Here is a 21,439-nt window from a genome sequence, read left to right as displayed (position 1 = left end):
GGTTGGTGGAACTTTCCTGCACGAACAACAATCAGACATGTATCTGTAATATACAACTGTTGTTGGAGCAGAAATATGGCAAAGAATATCAATCATGACTTGAACTTTCTTTCTAAAAGTAAAGGACCAGAAATTGGACAGCCCCTTTTTTTTGGGTGCGGCGGTTGCGATTCGCAACCTGTGTGGGCCAGTTCGAAACATGGTTGGCAACATGTAGAATTGGTGCAGCAATCTCATCTCCATGATTGTACATGACCACGCTGAACTGCTGAACTGCTGAACTGCTGTCTGTAGCACTGCCGGTAGTCTCTGTGCGCCACAGGGGACCGAGTATCATTCTGAACAAACCACGTGCATCAGGCAGCCTTCCCTTTTTAGAGGCACAGTCCCTATAAAAGTGAGGCTGCATCAATGCACTGCGGGCTGCTGGATAACCACTTTGGAACACTCAGGGACAGATAGGATGTTGCACCACACCAGGAAAAGGGCTCCCTGCTTCTGTGATCCCACCCTGGAGACACTGGTCAGACAGCGGGAGGCCAGGAAAGAGGACATGTTTCTGCCAGGGGCGCAGGAAGCCTTCATGAATGAGCCTCAGAAGGGAATGGGAATATGTGGCCACAGCGGTTAATGCTCAGTGTGGCACCCAGGACATGGCGGCAGTGCCAAAAGAAATTAAAAGACGTCACTCGGGTGGTCATTCTATTTGCACATCATGAGCTGGATTTAGTGTTTGTGTTGCAATTTCTGGTAGTGCTCATCACTTGTGTGGCTGGCCCACTGCAATCATGTGGAGAACAGCCAATTATAATGGATGCATGGGGCCTGGCCAATTACATGATGGGGAAGAATTCGAGGCACTGAATGTGGCGTTGGATGATTCCGGAGCAGGTACTGATGCCATATTTAAAGCCCTGCTAGTCCTGCTTTCATTGCTGCCTTGGAGTTATTTATTTGCTGCTGAGACTGGTGCTGGAGTGACTCCTGGACCTCCCACCCTCCCTGACAAGGAAACCACAGTGTGGCTCAGGCAAGACGGTTTAAACCCCACGGTTTAGTGATGCCTCCCTGGAAATTCTCCTCTAGGCTGCAAGGGAAATGCGGGAGGTCCTCTTCTCCACCATTGACATGAAGAGGTCCTCCAGCCTGACCAAGCAAGCCTGGATGGAGATCACTGAGGAGGTTAGCAGCTGTGAAGTCACCACTTGAACATGGGTACAGTGTCCAGTGCAGGAGGAGAGTCAAGGATTTTGTTTGTTCCGCCAAGGTCAGTGCTCCATACCACTCTCCTTTTTGGGGATTGCGTGTGGCTATGCAGGAGGCTGTGCAACATGGGGAGGGAGGCACCACAAAGGCACTGGTAAAGGGGGTTAGGCATCACCACATCCTCCCAGATGTGTGGCAGCATCTCGGCCACTGGTCATCTTCTTTCACAGCTCACCCCCATTACCTCCCCTGAGAGCTGACGTGGGGATGAGCCACATATGAAACCCCAGCAGGGGATGAGGGGCTGCCACTAGCCCACCTGTCCTGTAGCTCTTCCTGTGTAGTATGACCATCTCCTTCTTTCCACTTGCAGGACAAGCGGGCCATAACAACAGGGAGACCTCACGGACTGGTGGAGGAATTGCAGACATATGGCCTCTCTCAGCAGCTGAGACTGAAGCACTGGAGTTAGCAGAGATGCAGGGCAGCCACTCAATAGCAGATGGCGAGACTGAAGTCTCTGCGCAAGAGACTGAGGATTGTCTTCAATCGCCATCCAACACACTTCTGGAGATCCACACCACGCATGGATATCATGACAAGATCAGCAATGCCTAACCCACACATGTTTGTGTTCTATCATGCAGGTCAGCGTTCATAGGAGACTCAATCTAAAGAGGGACAGCAGTCAACCTTTGAGGATGCGCAGTCAGAGGATGCACTGTCATATGACTCTCCTGCACCTTCCACCGGCACAGATACTTTCACCTCAGTGGGTTTGCGCTTAACTTTAGACTGAGAGTGACAGGCTGGTGAGAACACCACACACGCGCCAAGCAACTGGCTGAGGCTAAGACAGCCGAGGACTGTGGGTGGCCAGGCCCATGCTGAGCTCCTGGCTGATGACGAGCCTCTGGTGTTGGCAGCACAGGGCATGCTGGAGTTGCCTAGAGGGGTAAGGCAACATCTGGTGGAGATGCTGGAAGCCATGCACAGTGTTACGGCTGGATGAGGAGGGGATCTCAGACTCCCCTTTTGCCCCTTCTCTGGTTTGACCACAACAGAGTTTATCCTTTTTTTAACACAGTGATTTCACTTACCACCTCAGTGAGCGCTTGGTCCTGTTCCCCTAATGTAATTGCCAGAGAAAAATCAGACAGGTTCTTGAGTTTAAGCAAGAAAGATGCAAGTTTATTATCCTTAATATTCTAAACTGGTTAAAATTAATAAAAATGTTACGCATCCACACATACATTCATAAGAGAGTCACGCACACACACAAATAGATTACAGAGGGAAAACAGCCTTGGTGGTTGAAGTAGAGTCTGGAATAAATGGAATTTAAATACTGTTTATCAGTCCCAGAGTCCACAGTTGAAACTGTAGTCCTGAAGTCCTCACTAGGCCAGGCGCACAGTCGCGGGCTTGCTTCTCAGGGCTCCAGAATGCAGAAGAGGGGGTTTGATCCTTGTCCCCTAGTTGTTGGCTGCGGTGGTCTGACTAGAGAGAGAGAAAGAGCTGCTCCTTGGGTGGCTTTTCAGTTACTGTTCTCTGCTTTCTGAGTGACAAAGCTTAGTCTCTCCAGAGCTGCACAGGCAGTCACATGACATTCCCAAGCCTCTTTGTGTTTTTAATGAGGTCCTTGTGGTAGCTTCTCCAATATTCAAGGCTTTACTCCTCAAGCTGTCCAATCACACTTGGTGGGGGTTGGCTCTTTCAAAGTCAATGGGTGTTGATGGTTCCTGCCGACCATGTTTATATGACCATTTCAGGTAATTTAATCAGGGAGCACCCCATTGTTCTGGATAGGTTGAATCAGTCATGTTGTCTCCTTCTAATCCTTTGGTGTTTCAAATATAAATTTCAGTGGCCATATTGGCGGCCAGGTTACTCTTTAAAAAAAGGTTATTTGTAAGAATTTCCGGTAAAAGTCTCAGGCAAGGTTCCAACGATGATATTTCCCATTTGACACGTAGAGCTTTCATGACAACAGCCATGAGCATACCATGGAGAAGTCCATCCATGTCATGACTGCTGCCATGTCCCAGGCATGTAAGAGCAGAGCTTCCTCCATCAAGAGGTTGGCAACCCTCATGGAGAGCCAGATCCCACAGATGCACACAGACCTGCACAACATCACCTTGGCTCAATGCAGCGGTGACAAGGCGAGAGAAGGAGAGGGCGCCTGGAGTCTTCTCCAGGTCTTCATCCTTCTCTGGTCAGCAGAGATGTGCAAGTGAACATTGAAAGGGAGGAGGAGAGTCTGATCTCCACAGCTGCGGGCTCCCCTCATGGCGCTCTGAGTGTGGAGAGTGGCTCCTCAGCCCCTTTGCCAATGAGCCCAGCTCTTGTAGTCGCAACGCCTGAAGAGAATCCTTCATCTGTGCAGGAAACCTTCAGGCAGCCGGGGTCCTCCAGGCCTCAGGCCACCAAAGTCATCCCAGGCCAAGGGGCAGCCTGCTCAGCAGTCTACCTCCAGCCCTGCTGCTAGTGCAGCATTCACACCACATCGAAGCACTCGAAAACGCATCAAACAAGCATCTAGACACTCTTGGGGATTTGTGGGTTGTTTGAAATTTGCCATTTGTTTTCAGCTATAAAGTTTTTCTTCTTTTGAAGTTATCATGCATTGTGGAAAATGCTCATTCCTTCATGCCTTAATTGTGAGATGCTGACTTCACCCTTCTCACATTGTGGGCTGCCAGTCTAGACACAAGCTTCCTTTGATAAACGTCTGATGTGCCAGAGTGCTTGGGTGATCTGGGCGCTAAGCATGGAGCCCAAATAGAAAGGAGACGACAGACTGAATTTTTTTAAGCAAGTTTTTATTGCTCTCACTCTGAGAGGCCAAAATGGTTGCTGGCAGCAGGTAAGTATGAGACTGTCTCTTGTCTCCTGGCCCTCCCTCTGTCAGAGGTGCTGAATGACACAACGGAGGTTCACAAAGCCAAGGTGTATGAGACCCATGCCAGGTGATCAGTGGGCCTCAAGAGCGCTGTCGTTGCAGAGACAAAGTTGTCCCAGCATCTTTGCCTTTGCTACTCCTCTCGGCTTACATGCTGATGGTCCTCAGTGCGCACGCTTACTGATATCCAACCCTCTCACCCAGCAGTATGGTCACCCAACCCTCTCACCCAGCAGCAAAGCCACCTAACCCTCTCACCCAGTAGTATGGTCACCCAACCCTCTCACCCAGCAGTATGGTCACCCAACCCTCTCACCCAGCAGCAAGGCCACCCAATCCTCTCACCCAGCAGTATGGTCACCCAACCCTCTCACCCAGCAGCAAGGCCACCCAACCCTCTCACCCAGCAGTATGGTCACCCAACCCTCTCACCCAGCAGCAAGGCCACCTAACCCTCTCACCCAGCAGTATGGTCACCCAACCCTCTCACCCAGCAGCAAGGACACCCAACCTTCTCACCTAGCAGTATGGCCACCTGTGCCTACCACCCAAGACCAAGCCCACCCATGCAGTGCCTACAGTACTGCAGGCTGACAATGGCCTCCACTCCCCCCTTCTTCCCCTATCCAATACTGTTCATGGCTGCTTTCCCGTCGTGGCACTGAGGCCTCGCCTTGGTGCTGCCAGCTTTCAATGACCGAAGATCCGCAGGCATGTGAGGGCTGCCCACCCTTCACTTAATTCCAAGCCCCCCAGTGAATCACTTTCAATTAATAGAAAATATATTTAAACGAACTGTGCTACAATTCAAATGGCAGTACCATCACGTTGGGGCAGCAACACCACCTTGGTGCTTTCCTGCCACTGACTAAATCCGGAAACGACATCAAGATGCATGACGTTGGATTTCCGGCAGACGTGCCCATTGCAATTCTCCAGCGCCCATGCCTCCATTCCTGCTCTAAACAGCCTCACTAAATCCAGCCCCGCATCTCACATCACCATACCACCCAGCTCTCACACTGCCAAATGCACCACACCGCCATACTGAGGGCACTCAGGACTCAGCCCTAAAATCCTTATACTACACCTCATCCATAACACCTTCCAAACATGATTAACACACACACCTTTACACGCCTCCGCAAACATACAGCTATTCAGCTATGGCAGGCACATCACCCAAGCACACTGACACACAGCCACTAACATTCAGCCCTCACTCTTGCAGGAGAAGGTGCACACTACAGACGGGAAACCCAAAGGACAAATGGAGGATCAGCACACCTGCATCCCCTCAGCATCCTCGAGGAAGTGGTCCATAGAATCATTGGAAGCAATGCCACAGAGCCAGTGGTAGCCCAGCTGGCACTGCTGAGGATGATGTGAAGTTGAAATGTGCCATGACTTGTAAACTGCAAAGAGAGTGACCGTGAAACTACTGCTTTCCTCCCCAACCCCCTTCTCTCTCCTTATGCTTTGTGCTTTCAGATAGTCAAGAACTGCAGCTTGACCAACCATGCAGCCTCATGAGGAACGGTGAGAATAACGCCAGATCTCTGATGAAGGAGCACTATCACTTGACCTAACACTCACAGACATCAACTCAGATATTCTCACTGCGTGTACCTTAGTGGCTAGGATAGATTTGGGCTGCAGTCAGGCTGTAGGGGACTCAGCTGAGGACCTCGTTGTGACAGACTACAGGAAAATGCTGACGACAATGTTGTCACGGAACTGTAAATATTTTTCCCTTCGGATTCAAACAGTGTGCCTTTAAGACTGTTAAAAACAGTTTAAGACAGGGAGAGAAGCTTTGGATTTCTGGAGCACAGTGTGCCACAGCTGCATTTTGTTACCTCAGCAAGAGCAAGAGGGAGAGATCACATGGTACAATGTTTCGATTTGACTGTGTGTAAAACTGGCAAAAACCAGACTGAACCAGTTTGTTTTGAGAGAGACTTACCAGTGAGGCATGCTACTGAAGAACTGTCTATTTTCTCTCCAAAAAAATTCTACAGGGAGCTACAGGCTGAGTTGATTGCCTAAAGAACTGGGTTCCGAAGAAGGGTCACTGACCCGAAACGTTAACTCTGCTTCTCTTTCCACAGATGCTGCCAGACCTGCTGAGTGAATCCAGCATTTCTTGTTTTTGTTTCAGATTTCCAGCATCCGCAGTATTTTGCTTTTATTTTAGCCAATCTTATATGTCCTCCTCATCAATTTTAAACCCCTCTAGTGCCTGGATTACCTCCTCTTTCATCATTGTCTGGGTTGCATCTTTTTTCTTGGTAAAGACAGATGCAAAGTATTCATTTAATATAGACTTGCAGGTTGATAGGTAAATTGGCCATTATAAATTGCCCCTCGTATAGGTAGGTGGTAGGGAAATATAGGGACAGGTGGGGATGTGGTAGGAATATGGGATTAGTGTAGGATTAGTATAAAAATGGGTGGTTGATGGTCGGCACAGACTAGGTGGGCCGAAGGGCCTGTTTCAGTGCTGTATCTCTAAACTAAACTAAACTAAACCTCAGCTATGCCCTCTGCCTCCATGTGTAAATCCTATTTATGGTCCCTAATTGATCCAACATATCTTTTTACCACCCTTTTACTATTTATATGTCTATAGAAAACTTTGGAATTTCCTTTAATGCTAGCTGCCAGTCTCTTTTCATGCTCTCTCTTTGCTTCTCTTATTTGCTTTCTCAATAGTATTTTCTACCTGGCATCTGTCATGAGCACACTTTTTCTTCTTTATCTTAATCTCTATCGCTTTTGTCATCCAGGGAGCTCTGGATTTGTTTACCTGACCTTTCCCCTTTGAGGGAACAAACCTTGACCATGCCTGAACTATCGTTTCTTTAAAGGTAGCCGATTGTTCAGCTACCATTTTTCCTGTCAACACTTGACTCCAATTTATTCACTCCAGCTTCGTTCTTACCTCATTGAAGTTGGCTTTCCCCCAGTTAATTATTCTTACACTGGATTGTTCTTTGTCCTTTTCCATTGTCAGCTTAAACCTTATGCTACAATGATCACTGTCCCCTAAATGATCTCCTACCGATACATGATACACTTCGCCCACCACATTCCCAAGAACCAGGTCCAGCAGTGCCTCCTTTCACTTTGGACGAGAAACATACTGATGTAGAAAATTTTCTTGAACACACGCTAGGAACCCTTGCCCTTCACTGCTCTTTACACTGCTAACATCCCAGTCTGTGTTTGGATAATTAAAGACCCCCATTATAACTACCCTATAATTTTTGCATCTCTGTAATTACCTTGCAAATTTGTTCCTCCATGTCCTTCTCACACGTTGGTGGCCTATAGACAACACCAAGCAATGTAACTGCACCTTTTTTGTTCCTTAGCTCTAGCCAATTGATTCTGTCCTCGACCCCTCTGGGACTTCACTTTTCTCCAGCACTGCAATGCTCTCCTTAATCCACCCTCCCTCTTTTTTTCCCCCTCTCCTATCTTTCCTGAACACCTTGTATCCAGGAGTATTCAGTACCCAGTCTTGCCCTTCTTTGAGCCAGGTCTCTGTTATAGTCATTATATTTCCACGTCAATCCGTGCCTGTAACTCACCAATCTTATTAACAACATTCCGTGCATTCACACGCATGCACATTAATCCTGATTTAGACTTTATTACTTTCTCCCTTACTCTAACACCACCTAATAACTTACTATTCTCTAGTGCTATCTATCTCCTCCTGGTTCCCTGCCAAGTTATTTTAAACTCTCCCCAATAGCACTAGCAAATCGCCCCACAAGGAAATTTGTCCCAGCTCTGTTCAAGTGCAACCCGTTCAGCCTGTACAGTTCCCACCTTCTCCAGCACTGGTTCCAATGTCCCAGGAATCTAAAGCCCTCCCTCCTGCACCATCTTTCCAGCCATGTATTCAATTGCATTATCCTACTATTTCTATAATCACTTGCGTGTGCTCCTGGGAGTAATCTGGAGATTACTATTTTTGAGGTCCTGCTTGCTAATTTCTTACCTAGCTCCTGAAGCTCTTTTTGCAGGACCACATCCCTCTTCCTACCTATGCCGTTGGTACCAATGTGGACCACGACTGCTGGCTGTTCACCCTCTCCCCTCAGAGTGCTCTGCAGCCGTTCAGGGACATAAGAAATAGGAGCAGGAGTAGGCCATTCAGCCCCTCAGGCCTGCCCTGCCATTCAATAAGATCATGGTTGATCAGTCCCAGGCCTCAACTCCTCTTTCGGGCCTGCTCTGCATAACCCTCGACTCCCCGAGATTTCAAAATTCTATCTACCTCCTCCTGAAATACATTTAGTGACATAGCCTTCACAACTCTCTGAGGTAGAGAATTCCAGAGATTCACCACACTCTGAGGGAAGAAATTCCTTCGCATTTCAGTTTTAAATGTGTGCCCCCTTATTCTGTAACTATGTCCTCTAGTTCGCGATTCCCCCACCAGTGGAAACATATTCTCAACATCGACCCTGTCAAGCCCCCTCAGAATCTTATATGTTTCAATAAAATCACCTCTCATTCTTCTAAACTCCAATGAACAAAGGCCTAACCTGTTTAGCAGTTCTTGATAAGACAACCCCTTCATCCCAGGAATCAGCCTAGTGAACCTTTTCTGAACTTCCTCCAATGCTAGTATATCCTTCCTTAAATACAGGAACATCCTTGACCCTGGCACCAGGGAGGCAACACACCATTCTAGATTCATGTCTGCGGCCACAGAAATGCCTGTTGCCGCTATTTTCTTACCTTCATTTTGGGATGTTTTGCAATTTGTGTACACCGATTAACACTGAAATGAAGCATAATATAAATCTGTGTTCCACTGCGATGCGGACCTTTCGGTGATGAAACACTCCTTGTACTAGTTGCTCGTAAAAATAAGATGTATTGTGTCCAATGTGTACTAATTAGGAAACATCAGTAAAAATATGAAACTGGGAACTTAGCTCTGACTGCTAGGAGAACATAGCCATGGTTTGAGAACAAGATCATATCAAAATTAAAAAGACATGACACAGTGACATATAAACTATTCTTGCGTAGCTACTAAAACTAATTTTTACAGGTTGTGTGACTCTACAATGCCTTCAGTTTGCATTGAGCTCTTACACAATAATGTTCAATTTATTAACCATCAGTGTCTCAGGATTTGCAGAAGTGTGTTCTGAAATGTTCTGAACAACCTTTTCCTCTTACTACAAAAGATTCATTTATATGATTCATCGTTTAGTACATTTTTAATCAGGAAAAATACAGAAAGCACATTCACAAGAGTTTTTTTTAAGTTTATGACAAAGTGGAATGCCATTTTATGTGACTCTTAAAACAAAAATATAACACACAATTGTAATATGTGATTCCCTGAATTTACAATAAAATAAACACTTTTGGTTTGCTCATGAAGACTGAATAGGACTTGTTCTGTCAGTCAATGTTAGGCAATACATGTTAAATAATAGAAATGCACCTAGGAGAAAAAATGCTGCCTCTTTAGAGGGCTTTGTAAACCATTTCTGAATTTGTGTCACCTGATTCAATTTATCTTTTCTTTGGTAGAAGGACAGAGAAAAGAAAATAGAACAAAATGATTATTTTAGTACTTCTGATATGGTTGTATGATATTTAAAATCATATTTATTAATATAAATAGAGTCCGGATCAATGATATCCCATGCATGCAATACTAATTAAATGGAAAGCATCATTTTAATTAACAACCAGCAACTGTTGATGAATGGTTGAAATAAAAAACCCAGAGATGGTGCACAGCGCAAGCAGACACCAGTTAAAGGTTATCAGTCACGTCAAAAGCTGAGGGCCACAGATGAACCACTTTTGTTTATCCCTTTAACAGGGCCATAAACCCCATAATGGAAGTCAAGATGTAAGGACTATTCAATTTATACATACAATCACAAAATTTTAAAGCACTAAAAGTGGCTAATTGGCCCAACGTGCCTGTTCTGGCTCTGACTTAACCATTTAGTCCCAGTCTCTTGCTCTCTCCAATATCCTTTAAATCTTTCCTTTAAATTGAACTTAATTTTAGATATTAAGGATATTTGCTGATAGATCTATCTTGAATCAGATATTTGATTATCTTCACTTAATTTCTAAAGTAAGTAGAATGGTACTAGTTACATGAAAAGATTGCATACACAAGTAATTCAGTCTTATTTCCTTTACAAGCTGAAGAAATGGATGCACAAATACATAGTAGCACTTGTACAATTCACAAACTTTGAAGCTAATAATTTATTCAAAACCGTATTAATTTTTGTGTTTACCATTTTTTAGAAATCACCTTGTCAATTTCCTGACTTTAAAAGAAACATTTATTGATGCAATGGTTTGGAAGCAGAAGCTTCTGAAACTAAAACTTATGGTTTGCAGCATTTGAGAGGCAAGAGGCCACAAGTTTGAACCCATGTTTCAACTGGTATTCAAATTTATGATTTCTTTCATTGAAGGGTTTTACAGTTTTTGTGGGAGTAGGATGCTTCTGATAATTCAGCCGTTTGTGCTAAAAATATTTTAATTACCTAATAATCTGAATTAAGCAAAATTACTAAAACAATGTGAGACTTTTGAATTATTAAATAATTCATGTTACATGATTTTGAATTAACATGAGTAGGTTATATATAACACAAATATCAGTGGGGACAAATATGGAGGTAAGGTGCTGTATCTCTAATCTAAAGGCTTGCAATAGCAGTGGGTCATAACTGCATGAAAACTAAATGGAATTTTACTGTAAAGTGATTTGAAATGGCAAGCATCAAATCTCACATTAAACACTTCAAAATAGAGCTTTCTACCATAGATTACTAAAATTTTCATTAGATTAATGCTGCTTGGTGTGTGTGTATTGATACTGTATCTGTATTCATCTAACGTATTCATCACTGTTAGAAACTTCTGCTTACTGTCATATTTCTGTATTAGAGCATTACAAGCACGCTTAAGATCTCATTTGGTAATAGTTTCTGAAAGTTTCATAAAATGCATTTAAAAAAATTTTTTAGCCATGGCTTTTTCACACCAAAACAAGAAAAACACAAAAACAAATTCACATTAAAAACCTATTTTACAGTACCTTCTTTCCTTTACAAGAGAGACACAGCCCTGAAGATTGTGTTGATCTTTTTCTAGGGACATTTGAAGAAACAAATCTATCTGGTTTAAGGAACCTACTAGAACAGTGGATGTAATAATTATAACCTGGACACTATTTTATTATTCTTGGACAAGGTAATCATTCATACACGCAATCTCTCAGGCAACGGTGAATACGAAACTCATGCATTAAATCTGATCATAAGGAACAGAAATCCATCTGTAAAACTGTTCAAAAATACCATGGGCAATTAACAGGTTACACTCGAAGCACTCTGCATTGGATGGGTATAAGACAAAGTAGCAAATGTTAGCATTGTCAAGGTGCTGAGGTGCATATTAATTCATTTAGTTCTTTCCATTTTGAGAGGCCCTGCAACGCCTTTTAGTCTTAACCAGAAGGTTCAGATACCATTGATAGCAAGTGGCATGTAAGCAAATATTATTTAAATAGTCGTTTGGTAGTACAGAACTTGAGCATTGCTGAAGACAGAAACATTTTGCCAAAGCTTTCCGTCTTGCACTCACCAGGACAATTCACAAGAACACCAATGTAAGGGAAAGCAGCAAATTTATACCATATGAGAAGAGAGTGCTGATTGGTTGGCAAATGGACTGTGATTGAAGAGGCATTGCCATGATGAATGCAGCAGTTTATGGTGACTGACAGTTAACTGCCAAGCTTTGTTGAAATGTAAACCAGGCAGCTTGACTTTGATTGGTCAAGGCATTGCCCTGAGGAATGAACCAGCGAATGGCTGTCATTTATTTTGTTTAGCTGAAATAGGCACAATGTGTGTACATGTTCTTTCTGTCTGCAAAGAACAGGGACCTGTGTATTAATATATGTAGCTTCCAGTATGTGCAAATGTGCCACACCGTGGGCTGAATTTTACCAGCCCCTCGACGCCACAGGAGTCCGGCACAATTCTGGGGGAGAGGCTCACCTCAACCACTGATGTTGAGAAGGGTCCGCCGCATATTACCGGCGGTGGGGGTGCCTCAGTGCGGCTCTCCAGTCGCCTGGCGTTGGGCCCTTTATCTGCATATTTAAATTAACATTAATGATATATAAATAAACTTACCTGCGGGCAGCTGCCGTGCCACACCGATTATATGGCCACCGTTCGTGCTTCGTGCGCCTTCAGAACTCCCTACGGAGTTCTGAGGCGAGAACCTGGTGGGAAGGGGGAGGAATAAAATTTTCAGGTCGAGAGGTGTGGGGGAGCAGGGAAATCACTTTTTATTGGCTGTGAGGATGGTGAGAAGGGGTTGAAGAGCAAAAGTTGGAAGGTTGGGGGGGAACTTTGGGTAGGGAAAAAGGCAAGCGTTCGTTATATCGGGCATTGAAATAACCATTGGGGAGCTTGGGGAAGGGCCTCCATATCTTTATTAATTGTTAATTAAAAATTCTGAGTGCTGTAGCGTTAAAAATTAAAATTACCTTTAAGGGCTTAAAGCCCTTTAAAAATGGCGTTGGCGCCTGCGTGGTCGCGCAGGACGCTGTTGCCAGGGTCACGGTGGCAATCCCCTCTACGTCATCAGGGGTGACCACTCCACCCCCTCCATTTAAATGAGCCCCTGCGTGTAATATCGTGGGAGCTCCTCGGTGGCATTCTGTGTCTGAAGGCCGCTGAGTTCAAAGTGTGCTGCCGCGGAGCATGGCACGCTAATAAAATTCAGGTCTGCAAGTCCGACTGACAATCTTAAATTGGTTGTCAGCATAATTCTTAACACACTGAGGATTATTTAACAAATGTTGTCCAATTGCGGAATCACATCTATTGTCGGACACTGTGTTTTGAGTTTTGGAAGCACGGGCTGGTTGGGTATGGGCTGTACCTTGTCCGTTGTGAACAACGGAAGGCAAATGTGGTTTGATACGATCCGCCAGTCTTTGGGACTATATACCTAGCATCACACTGGCATTGCAATTCATATATCACCTTACTCATTTGCGTGATAGACAGAACTTCCTTTTCACTTGACGGCAGCATGCTGTTAGTGGCGAACACCACATGTGTTGATCCTGCATAGTAGCAGCACGAAACAGCTAGCTTCATCTGTTGTTCAAATCTTTGGGATACATTATCCTTCCAGGGTAATCGGAGGTAGACTGGGCACTTTTCAGGGCCAAAAATATCAATTTTAGGTGCGTTCATAAGTTGTCTTGATATATAGTGAGTCAGCTAAGAATTACGTTGACAATCAATTTAAGATTGTCAGTCGGACTCACAGTGTGGCGCATTTGCACGTACTGGAAGCTACATATATTCATACACGGCCCTGTTCTTTGCAGACAGAAAGAACATGAACATATATTGCGCCTGTTTCATCTAAACAAATAAGTTACAGCCATTCCCTGGTTCATTTCTTGACCAATCAGAGTCAAGCTGCCTGGTTTAAATTTCAACAAAGCTTGGCAGTTACATGTCAGTCACCATAAACTGGTGCATTCTCCATGGCAACATCTCTACTAATCACAGTCCACTTGCCAACCAATCAGCACTCTCTTCTCATATCGTATAAATTTGTTGCTTTCCCTTACATTGGTGTTAGTGTGAATTGTCCTGATGAGTGCAAGACGAAATGCTTTGACAAAATGTATCTCTTTTCAGCAATACTCAAATATTATTTAGTTGAAAAAGCATATAAAGGATGGGCTCATGTGAACAGAGATGCTTCAGGTGACACCAATCTCCAGCAGCTTACTTCCTGGGTATTCAATGGGTCTTCATGAAAAATGCATGCTACCAGATGAGAAAACTTAAACTCTCTTTGGTGCATTTCCACTTGCCTTTCCTGATACAATGGTGATTCCTGTAACTGGATTGGGATGCATTCAATTATTCGATTAATGTACTGGCTCCATCTCACTTTAGGTATAGTATAGGGCGGCACAGCGGCGCAGTGATTAGCACCGCAGCCTCACAGCTCCAGCGACCCGGGTTCAATTCTGGGTACTGCCTGTGTGGAGTTTGCAAGTTCTCCCTGTGTCTGCCTGGGTTTCCTCCGGGTGCTCCGGTTTCCTCCCACAGCCAAAAGGACTTGCAGGTTGATAGGTAAATTGGCCATTATAAATTGCCCCTAGTATAGGTAGGTGGTAGGGGAATATAGGGACAGGTGAGGATGTGGTAGGAATATGGGATTAGTGTAGGATTAGTAGAAATGGGTGGTTAATGGTCGGCACAGACACGGTGGGCCGAAGGGCCTGTTTCAGTGCTGTATCTCTAAATCAAAAAATCAAATCATAACAATAGGTCTGCTATCTGATTGAAGTTTTGTACTCAGTTTAAGTTTGTATAACTTGCATACTATCAAGAAAAACAATATACTGGAACTTTAAACAATAGAACTCTTGGACTGTGCTGAGATCAGTTGATAAGTGCTGAGTCACATAGACCAGGAAAGCCCTGTTAACTGATGTTAAACGGGGTAGCAGTCGAAGCACAGAGTTGGCCTTAGTGCTTCAGCTGGAGAGGGGGAAATCAACTTGAGTTTCTGTTCCTGATTTCTCTCTAGTAACCTCTGCTGAAAAGTATGCGTGTGGATTATTGGATGAGATCAGAAATAGACTTTGTTGTAACTCCACAGTCCATGCCCATTCACTATACATGTTCTTCTATGAAGATTAGGCAATTGAAGAACTGTCAGTGTTGCAAAGTCATAATCCAGTTATGAGTTACACCATTCTGGGGAGGAGGGGAGAAAACAGAACAAAACCTATGTTCGCAAGACAGCACTGCAGTGTTTCTAAAAATTCTCAATAGCCTCTGCAAATTCCTAATAATTAAAGATTATTTCTTGAAAAAAATGTCCTGTGATAGCAGTAAATAAGGTGCTATCATATTTGATGGGAAGTGCACTGTTACACATATGTAATGTGCTCCACTGGTAATCTACTCAAGTTCCAAGCTTCTTGTGCTTTTACAAATACTAGCAACGCAGACTAGCAGCACCAACTTCCTGTGAGATCCTGTGTTTTTGTGCAACACATGGATTTGTTTAAACAGGATCAAACATTTGTAAAATCTGATCATATTGCATTAGCTAATGTATATATCGCAAACCACCAAGTTCAATGTTATATTTGTTGTGTTTACTGCATACTCTGACAAAGTGCTATCACATGCTGAAGGTGAATTAAAAAGATAACAAATATGGATGGGCAAAGTTAATAGGTATACTATTTTAAATAAAGGCAGACTAATCTATTCCTCTGAAAAATAGTGCAGGTATTGCTTTTTTTATCCACTTCTATAATAAAACAAAAACCCATTTATATGTGTAATATTTGAATGATGTGCCTAATCAAACAAGTTTTATACCACATTTACACTCATTTGGTTGTAACACTCATGCACTATAAACAATATCATTCCCTGTTTTATCTAACATTGCCAGAATAATTACAGTATAGTGATACAATTTGGGCTAAACTAGCCCCGGAAGCAGCTTGTGTAAAATATCAGTGCTTTTAAAAGATTAAAAATTTCCAACACTGATGAAGACTCAGAGAGAAGTAAATCTATTCTAGTGGCAAAACTACACAAAAAAATGCATCCAGATAAATTCACTTTGTGTTTCAGACTCAGATGTGCTAACTTTCAAGATCCTGGTGTAGAATTCATTTCAAGCCTATAAAACCTACTGTTATAAAACTTAAAAAATAGTGCTAAAATTTAATCATGCTTTCCTTTTATATAGCTTATATAGTTTCTCTGTTTGAAAAACACATAGCTGGCTTTAGTGTTTCAGGGCATGGAGTATGCAAAGGTTGTGCATTCAAGTATTATGGCACAGAATTAACATAATTGTTGATGAGTCTGTTTCTAAGCAATAAAAAATAAGGATAGACCTTTGCAAAAACCCTGTAGGATTTTGAACTTCTCTTAGAGGATTCTCTCCAATCCCACCAAAAATAGTAAAAAAGAATATGTACTTATCTATAAATGATTGGACATCTGTCTTAAGAAACTATTTGCAAAGCATCTAAGAACCCAAAAGGATTTTCAACCCTTTGAAACAGAATACCCTTTCAAATTAAAGTATTTCACATTATATATCTAGAATAAAAGACTTCCTATAATCTTTTTTGCACTCCAATTCTTCTTGTTTTTGGGTTGCTCTCTCTAAATTGTTCAATTATCATCTGACTGAGAAAGCAGACAGACCACTTGCTCTCCTGACACTGCCAGTAACACTTCATTAATAAGCTGTTGCTAGGAAGTGAGCATTGCTCACCTGCTCTCTTTCCTGGGAGCATACTGTGTGGAATTGCAAGCACAACTATCTTCCCTTACCAATTCACCAAGAGGTACATTGACATACCAACATACAGCAATTATTTATAAACATCTAATGCTTACTCTTCTAAAAGGAGAATTTGGTAAGTGTAGGTAACTGTGTATATTTATTAATCTGGGACGTTATTGGAGTAAACACTGCAATCTTGGAATTTGGCATAGTAGAGTGGTGGAGTTCTCAAAGGGTTAACAAGATACCCTTTCAGATTCTTTAGCATGATCAAGTATTGACAAAATATTCCTATTGGTGTACTCTGCAGTAAGTGGAAATAATCCTTCTGGTGAGGCATCCTCTATCGTACTACTAAGCAGGCTACACATAATTTTGAAGGCCCAATGCAGTCATCATGGCAGAAGGCTCCACATCCTTTACACATAATCATGGCTTTCAGCCTGCAAGAGCACTTCAACTCTAGTTCTTCACCACCACTGGTATCAGAAAATCTATGAGCTGGAATGGAAGTGTTCTGGTTAGACAAAGTAATGGCGCTGTTTCCACTACTTCCCAAAAAACTACCAATGGACTGTTCAATAACAGAAGCAGCTTGTTTCAAATTAGTGCCACTGAAATGTAAAGTGGAATAATTTCCATAGAGTTGCTGCTGATGCAGAAGTTTTGAAGTAGCAAGCTGTGAGGCTGGTTTACCAGAGTCAGAGGGCAGATGGGAAGAGAAGTCAGATTCACTTACTATTTTGCCTAAAAGGACATCCATTGTTGGTCCAAAAACCTTTACTTGTTCTTTTGTTTCATAATGGTCTCTTGAAATATCTTTGACATCCAATGCACAGCCATTGTTTAGGCCCTCAACAGAAAACTGCTCCATTTTAATACCGTTATAGCTATCAGTTGTAGCAAGCAAACTCATTCTTTTATTGGTTTCCATAGTAACAGATCCTCGGTTTTGATTAGGTGGCACTTCATATTCGCTTAGTGAAGTAAGATGTTTTACAGATTTATTCTGGACACTTTGTGTTGCTCTACAGCTGCTATCAGTTTGTTTAACTTTAAGACCATTTGAGAAAACAGCTTCTGTGCTTTCCTGATCTGTGTCTGCTGGTGTATTGACTTGTGTTGTGGAGTTAAATGCTGGGCTGCTTCCCTCCAGATGTCGGTTGAATGTTAATGCATTTGGCGTGGCATAGCCCAGTGCGGCTGGCAGGGTAGCTTGCAGTGAGGCTTCTGCTTCAGCCAATCCTCTAAAAGTAACAGACTTTTGGTGAGTGTGCTGTCTCTGTGAGATAGGGGCTGCTACCGTCAAGCTGTTGCTGTTATCACTGCTGGTCAACAAACTCTGTTCAAAACTACATGAAGGCAAAGGTCTCTTTTGCTCTTTAAACTCTGGGCTTTGAGCAACTTTGTGCTGAATGAAAGTCTTGTTAATCCACTCCTGTTTAAATAATGTCTGCCGTTCCCCTGACTGATCCTGATCCATAGTGAGTGGAGTCTGTGCCCACATTTTAACTCCTACGGCTTGCTTAAACCTACTTTGTGACTGTTCGCCTATTGACTTAGCCTGTCTCTTGCTTACTTGCATGTCACGAGTTTTGCATTGAATCTGCCATACTGTTCCCCAGGTATGCCCCTTCGAGGCCTGAGAAAGAGAGTGAGGAATGTTATTGGTGACATCTCTATCAGCTGCAGTCACTTTGGATTCAGAAGAACCTTGAGAGGGCAATGGGAGCCTATTAATTTCAAGCCTGGCACCTGATCGAAGCTGAGGAAGCACTTTCTCCAAAGGCAAGTTGCCTTGCAGCAACTGTGTCACAAGAGGGTTATTGGCTTCGACTGATGAAAGATGACGATTAGCGCTTCCAGGAGCAGAAACTCTTTCTTGGTTTTCCACAGTTGTTAATGTGAAGACCTGAGACTGGTTTGTGCCTAAAGGTGTTTTAGAGTTTTTTCTTTGCAAATTGTCCACTACTGGATTGATTCGAGAGTGAACGGCATTTTCTATAGCATCGCACTTTTCCTGATGCTCTCCCTGTTTAGTTTCGGAGCCAAGTGCATTGGACAAATATTTTTCCTTTAGCCTGGACGGGTCAATTTTGGCCTCGGCAGAAATGCTAAGAGACTCCAATTTTCTTTCTTTTATATCTGTGGATTCTTCAGGGTTTGTATAAGTGTCCAATTTGTCACTCTTCACTGGAACATCATCATATTCGTTATGGTTATTCAAACTGTGGTTTTCCTTACTGTTGCTCACTAGCTCATTGATACTTTGCGGTTCTTCACCGACATGATAACCTGATTTACTTTGGTTTGAGACATTTTGATCCTGGTTATTACTAACGATTCCTTCCAAATTGGTTGAGTTTTTAACTGTGAAAGAGTGATGCTGCGGATCAGTAAGATCAAACTGTAGACCAGTAGTGTCTGCTGTTTTATGATGGAGTGTAGGTCCTTGTGTGTCTTTAGATGGTAGCAGTAGACTGTCATTCTCTTGTTCTGTTAGCAGCTTAGAGTAACTGCTTCTGCTACTGTTTTGTAATTTATTATCACTGTCTGGTTCAGGCCTGTTATTGACAAATTCCTGAGAATGTATTTTATGATTCAAGGCATTTTCTGTTTTAGCCATTTCAGCCTGAGAATCCATAACAAAATTTGAAAAGTAAGTTCCTAGCATTGTATGTGCATTAGCCACACTGTAACCTACATCAGGATTAGAGGGTCCTTCTGCACTGATAAGGGGTTTCAAAGATTTCAACAGCTCGGCACTTGCAGCACCGATTTTTATCTCATTTACTGAAGTAGATCCCAGATCTAGTGGCAGGTCTGCAGAATTTGGGATGGTTGTAACACTGAGGTTGGTTGTCATGTTGCTGTTACTGGCAGAATTCAAAACAACAGTCCTATTGAAACTCAAAATGTCTGTACTGGTAACACAGGTGGGAAAAGTGTTGTTATCAACAGAATGCTGCCCAAAGGCATCATCATAGCTAATAACTTCACTTTCATTACTGCTGAGAGTGGTAATGTCATCACCAGAGCTTGGAGTAAAACTTTTATTCGAAGAACTGGCTCTGGTGCAGTACCCTGCCAGGACGATCCTCTCAGGTGAACATTGCATGGATGTATTGTGTGCGGTATGAGCTTTGGAAACAATGTCTGCAGAATATGGAGAGACTGTATTATTATCAAAACCATTAGAACTTGGTACAGTGATTTCATTAGTGCAACTTGGCAGTGTGTTATTGGCAGTACTACTTGGTATGGGATTTCTGTCAGCACAGCTTGGCATGGCACCACTATCAGCACACCTTGACATGCCAGTACTGTTAGCACACTTCTGTTTGGTAATGTTCTGAAGGTGCTGTTCCTCAACACTAGCGCTGGGCACAGTAATATTGTTCGTAGAGGTGGCCATAAAATTAACAGAACTTGGCACTGCAATATTGTCAGCGCAGTGTAGTATTGTAGCGTTACCGACACAGGTGGATGCTGTGCTACTGTGAGTAGAGTTTGCCACTGCAGCATTATCAGGAGAGTAAGGCATGGCACTATTGGTGACATTGTCATCAACTTTTAGAACAGGGGTGCTTTCAGTACAGCATGTTATAAATGTGTTTATGGAAGGGATATAATCTGCTTTAACAGTCTCTTCACTCTTTGAAACACTGGTATCCTGCACATCTCCTACTGCAGCCCTGCCTTGTTTACAAGAGGGCTGCTCATCTAATTGCAGTAATTGTGTTCTTGCCAGATGTTTTGCAAGTAACTTTGCCTTTGTTTGTGCTTTAATATCTGCCAATGTTCTGGTCTGTCCTCCACTCGCTCCTGTATTACCAATCACTCCGTCTCCCACTGTGCCAGTTGCTGCTGCTGCTGCTGCCTCTCTCTGAGCTCTCGCCTGCTGTGCTCTGGCCTTGATATCTGCAAGGGTCCTTGCACCAGTATTTCTTCCTCCACCCAGTATCGCACTGGAGGATGCCTTTGGACAAATCTGGTAGGATGGATGACTTTTGATGACAAAAGGAAGTTTGATCCTTGACAAGTGAATCTGTTAAAGAAAAGTACCAGAATTAGATCCATGCAAGTACACTGAGAAGTCAGAATGGATCTGTGTATCCTGTTATTTGTATTAGATTATTTATTTAAACAGCATTACAATACTCTACATTTGTTCACATTTCTGAAGCAATTTTGGTATAAGAGTAGCAGATTTTCATATTGCTTAATTTAAAAAACAAAGCTTTAGGAGTCAATATGGCTATTCTGTAGCAAATGCTGTTTAGAGGAATATCAATTTTACAGTTAACACTACAAGGCTGTTCATGTTTTAACTGTATTTGCTTCCCAGTGTAAGTACTTTGATAAGTTCATTAGCTCATGAGATCAGGCATAAAGGGTTCAGTTGTTCTATTTGAATAGATTCTGTTATTGTCATAATAATAAATTAATTTCTGTTTGTGGGAGGGAGAATAAATCTGGGAAGTGAATCCAGGAAAGGAGTCATGTTAAGTCGATCCACACCAGGAGGAAGCCTCTCCCACTGAGTCTTCAATCAGGAAATTATGGGTGCACTGTCCACAGTTTAGTTTTCATTCATTTTAGCGACAGATGAATTTAAGGTGGTGAGATGTGAGCTGCGAGATAATACATTTTGGGAAGAAAAGCAAGGAATGGGACTATAAATTTAATGAAAAGACCAGTAAGTTTAACCTCAATAGAAGGGAAATTAATAGGAAGCATCATTAGGGATACTATTAATAGTCACTTAGAACACCCAGGCTTGGTAAGGAATTCTCAATCTGGCTTCCAGAAAGGGAGGTCATGTTCCATAAACCTGATCCAGTTTTTTGAAGAAGTCAGTTGTAAGTTAGATCAAGGAGATGTTAGCTACTTAGATTTTGAAAAAGGTTTCAAAATGTTCCACCAAACTCTTTGTGTTGG

At 42.9% G+C, this 21,439-nt stretch overlaps 1 protein-coding gene across 1 annotated transcript in view; it reads right to left on the bottom strand.

The window, feature by feature from the left end:
* Positions 1 to 16,841: 16,841 nt before the first annotated feature.
* Positions 16,842 to 21,439, bottom strand: part of LOC137369570 (putative Polycomb group protein ASXL3) — a 412,154-nt gene continuing 407,556 nt past the window's right edge. The window contains exon 12 of the mRNA XM_068030859.1: positions 16,842 to 20,546. Coding sequence (XP_067886960.1) covers positions 16,842 to 20,546 — 3,705 coding nt within the window. The remainder of the gene's footprint in view (positions 20,547 to 21,439) is intronic.

Source organism: Heterodontus francisci, chromosome 5 (assembly GCF_036365525.1).
Source record: "Heterodontus francisci isolate sHetFra1 chromosome 5, sHetFra1.hap1, whole genome shotgun sequence".
Lineage (NCBI taxonomy): Eukaryota > Metazoa > Chordata > Chondrichthyes > Heterodontiformes > Heterodontidae > Heterodontus > Heterodontus francisci.
Note: the sequence above shows the minus strand (reverse complement) of the source record. Positions and strands in the feature narration are given on the sequence as shown.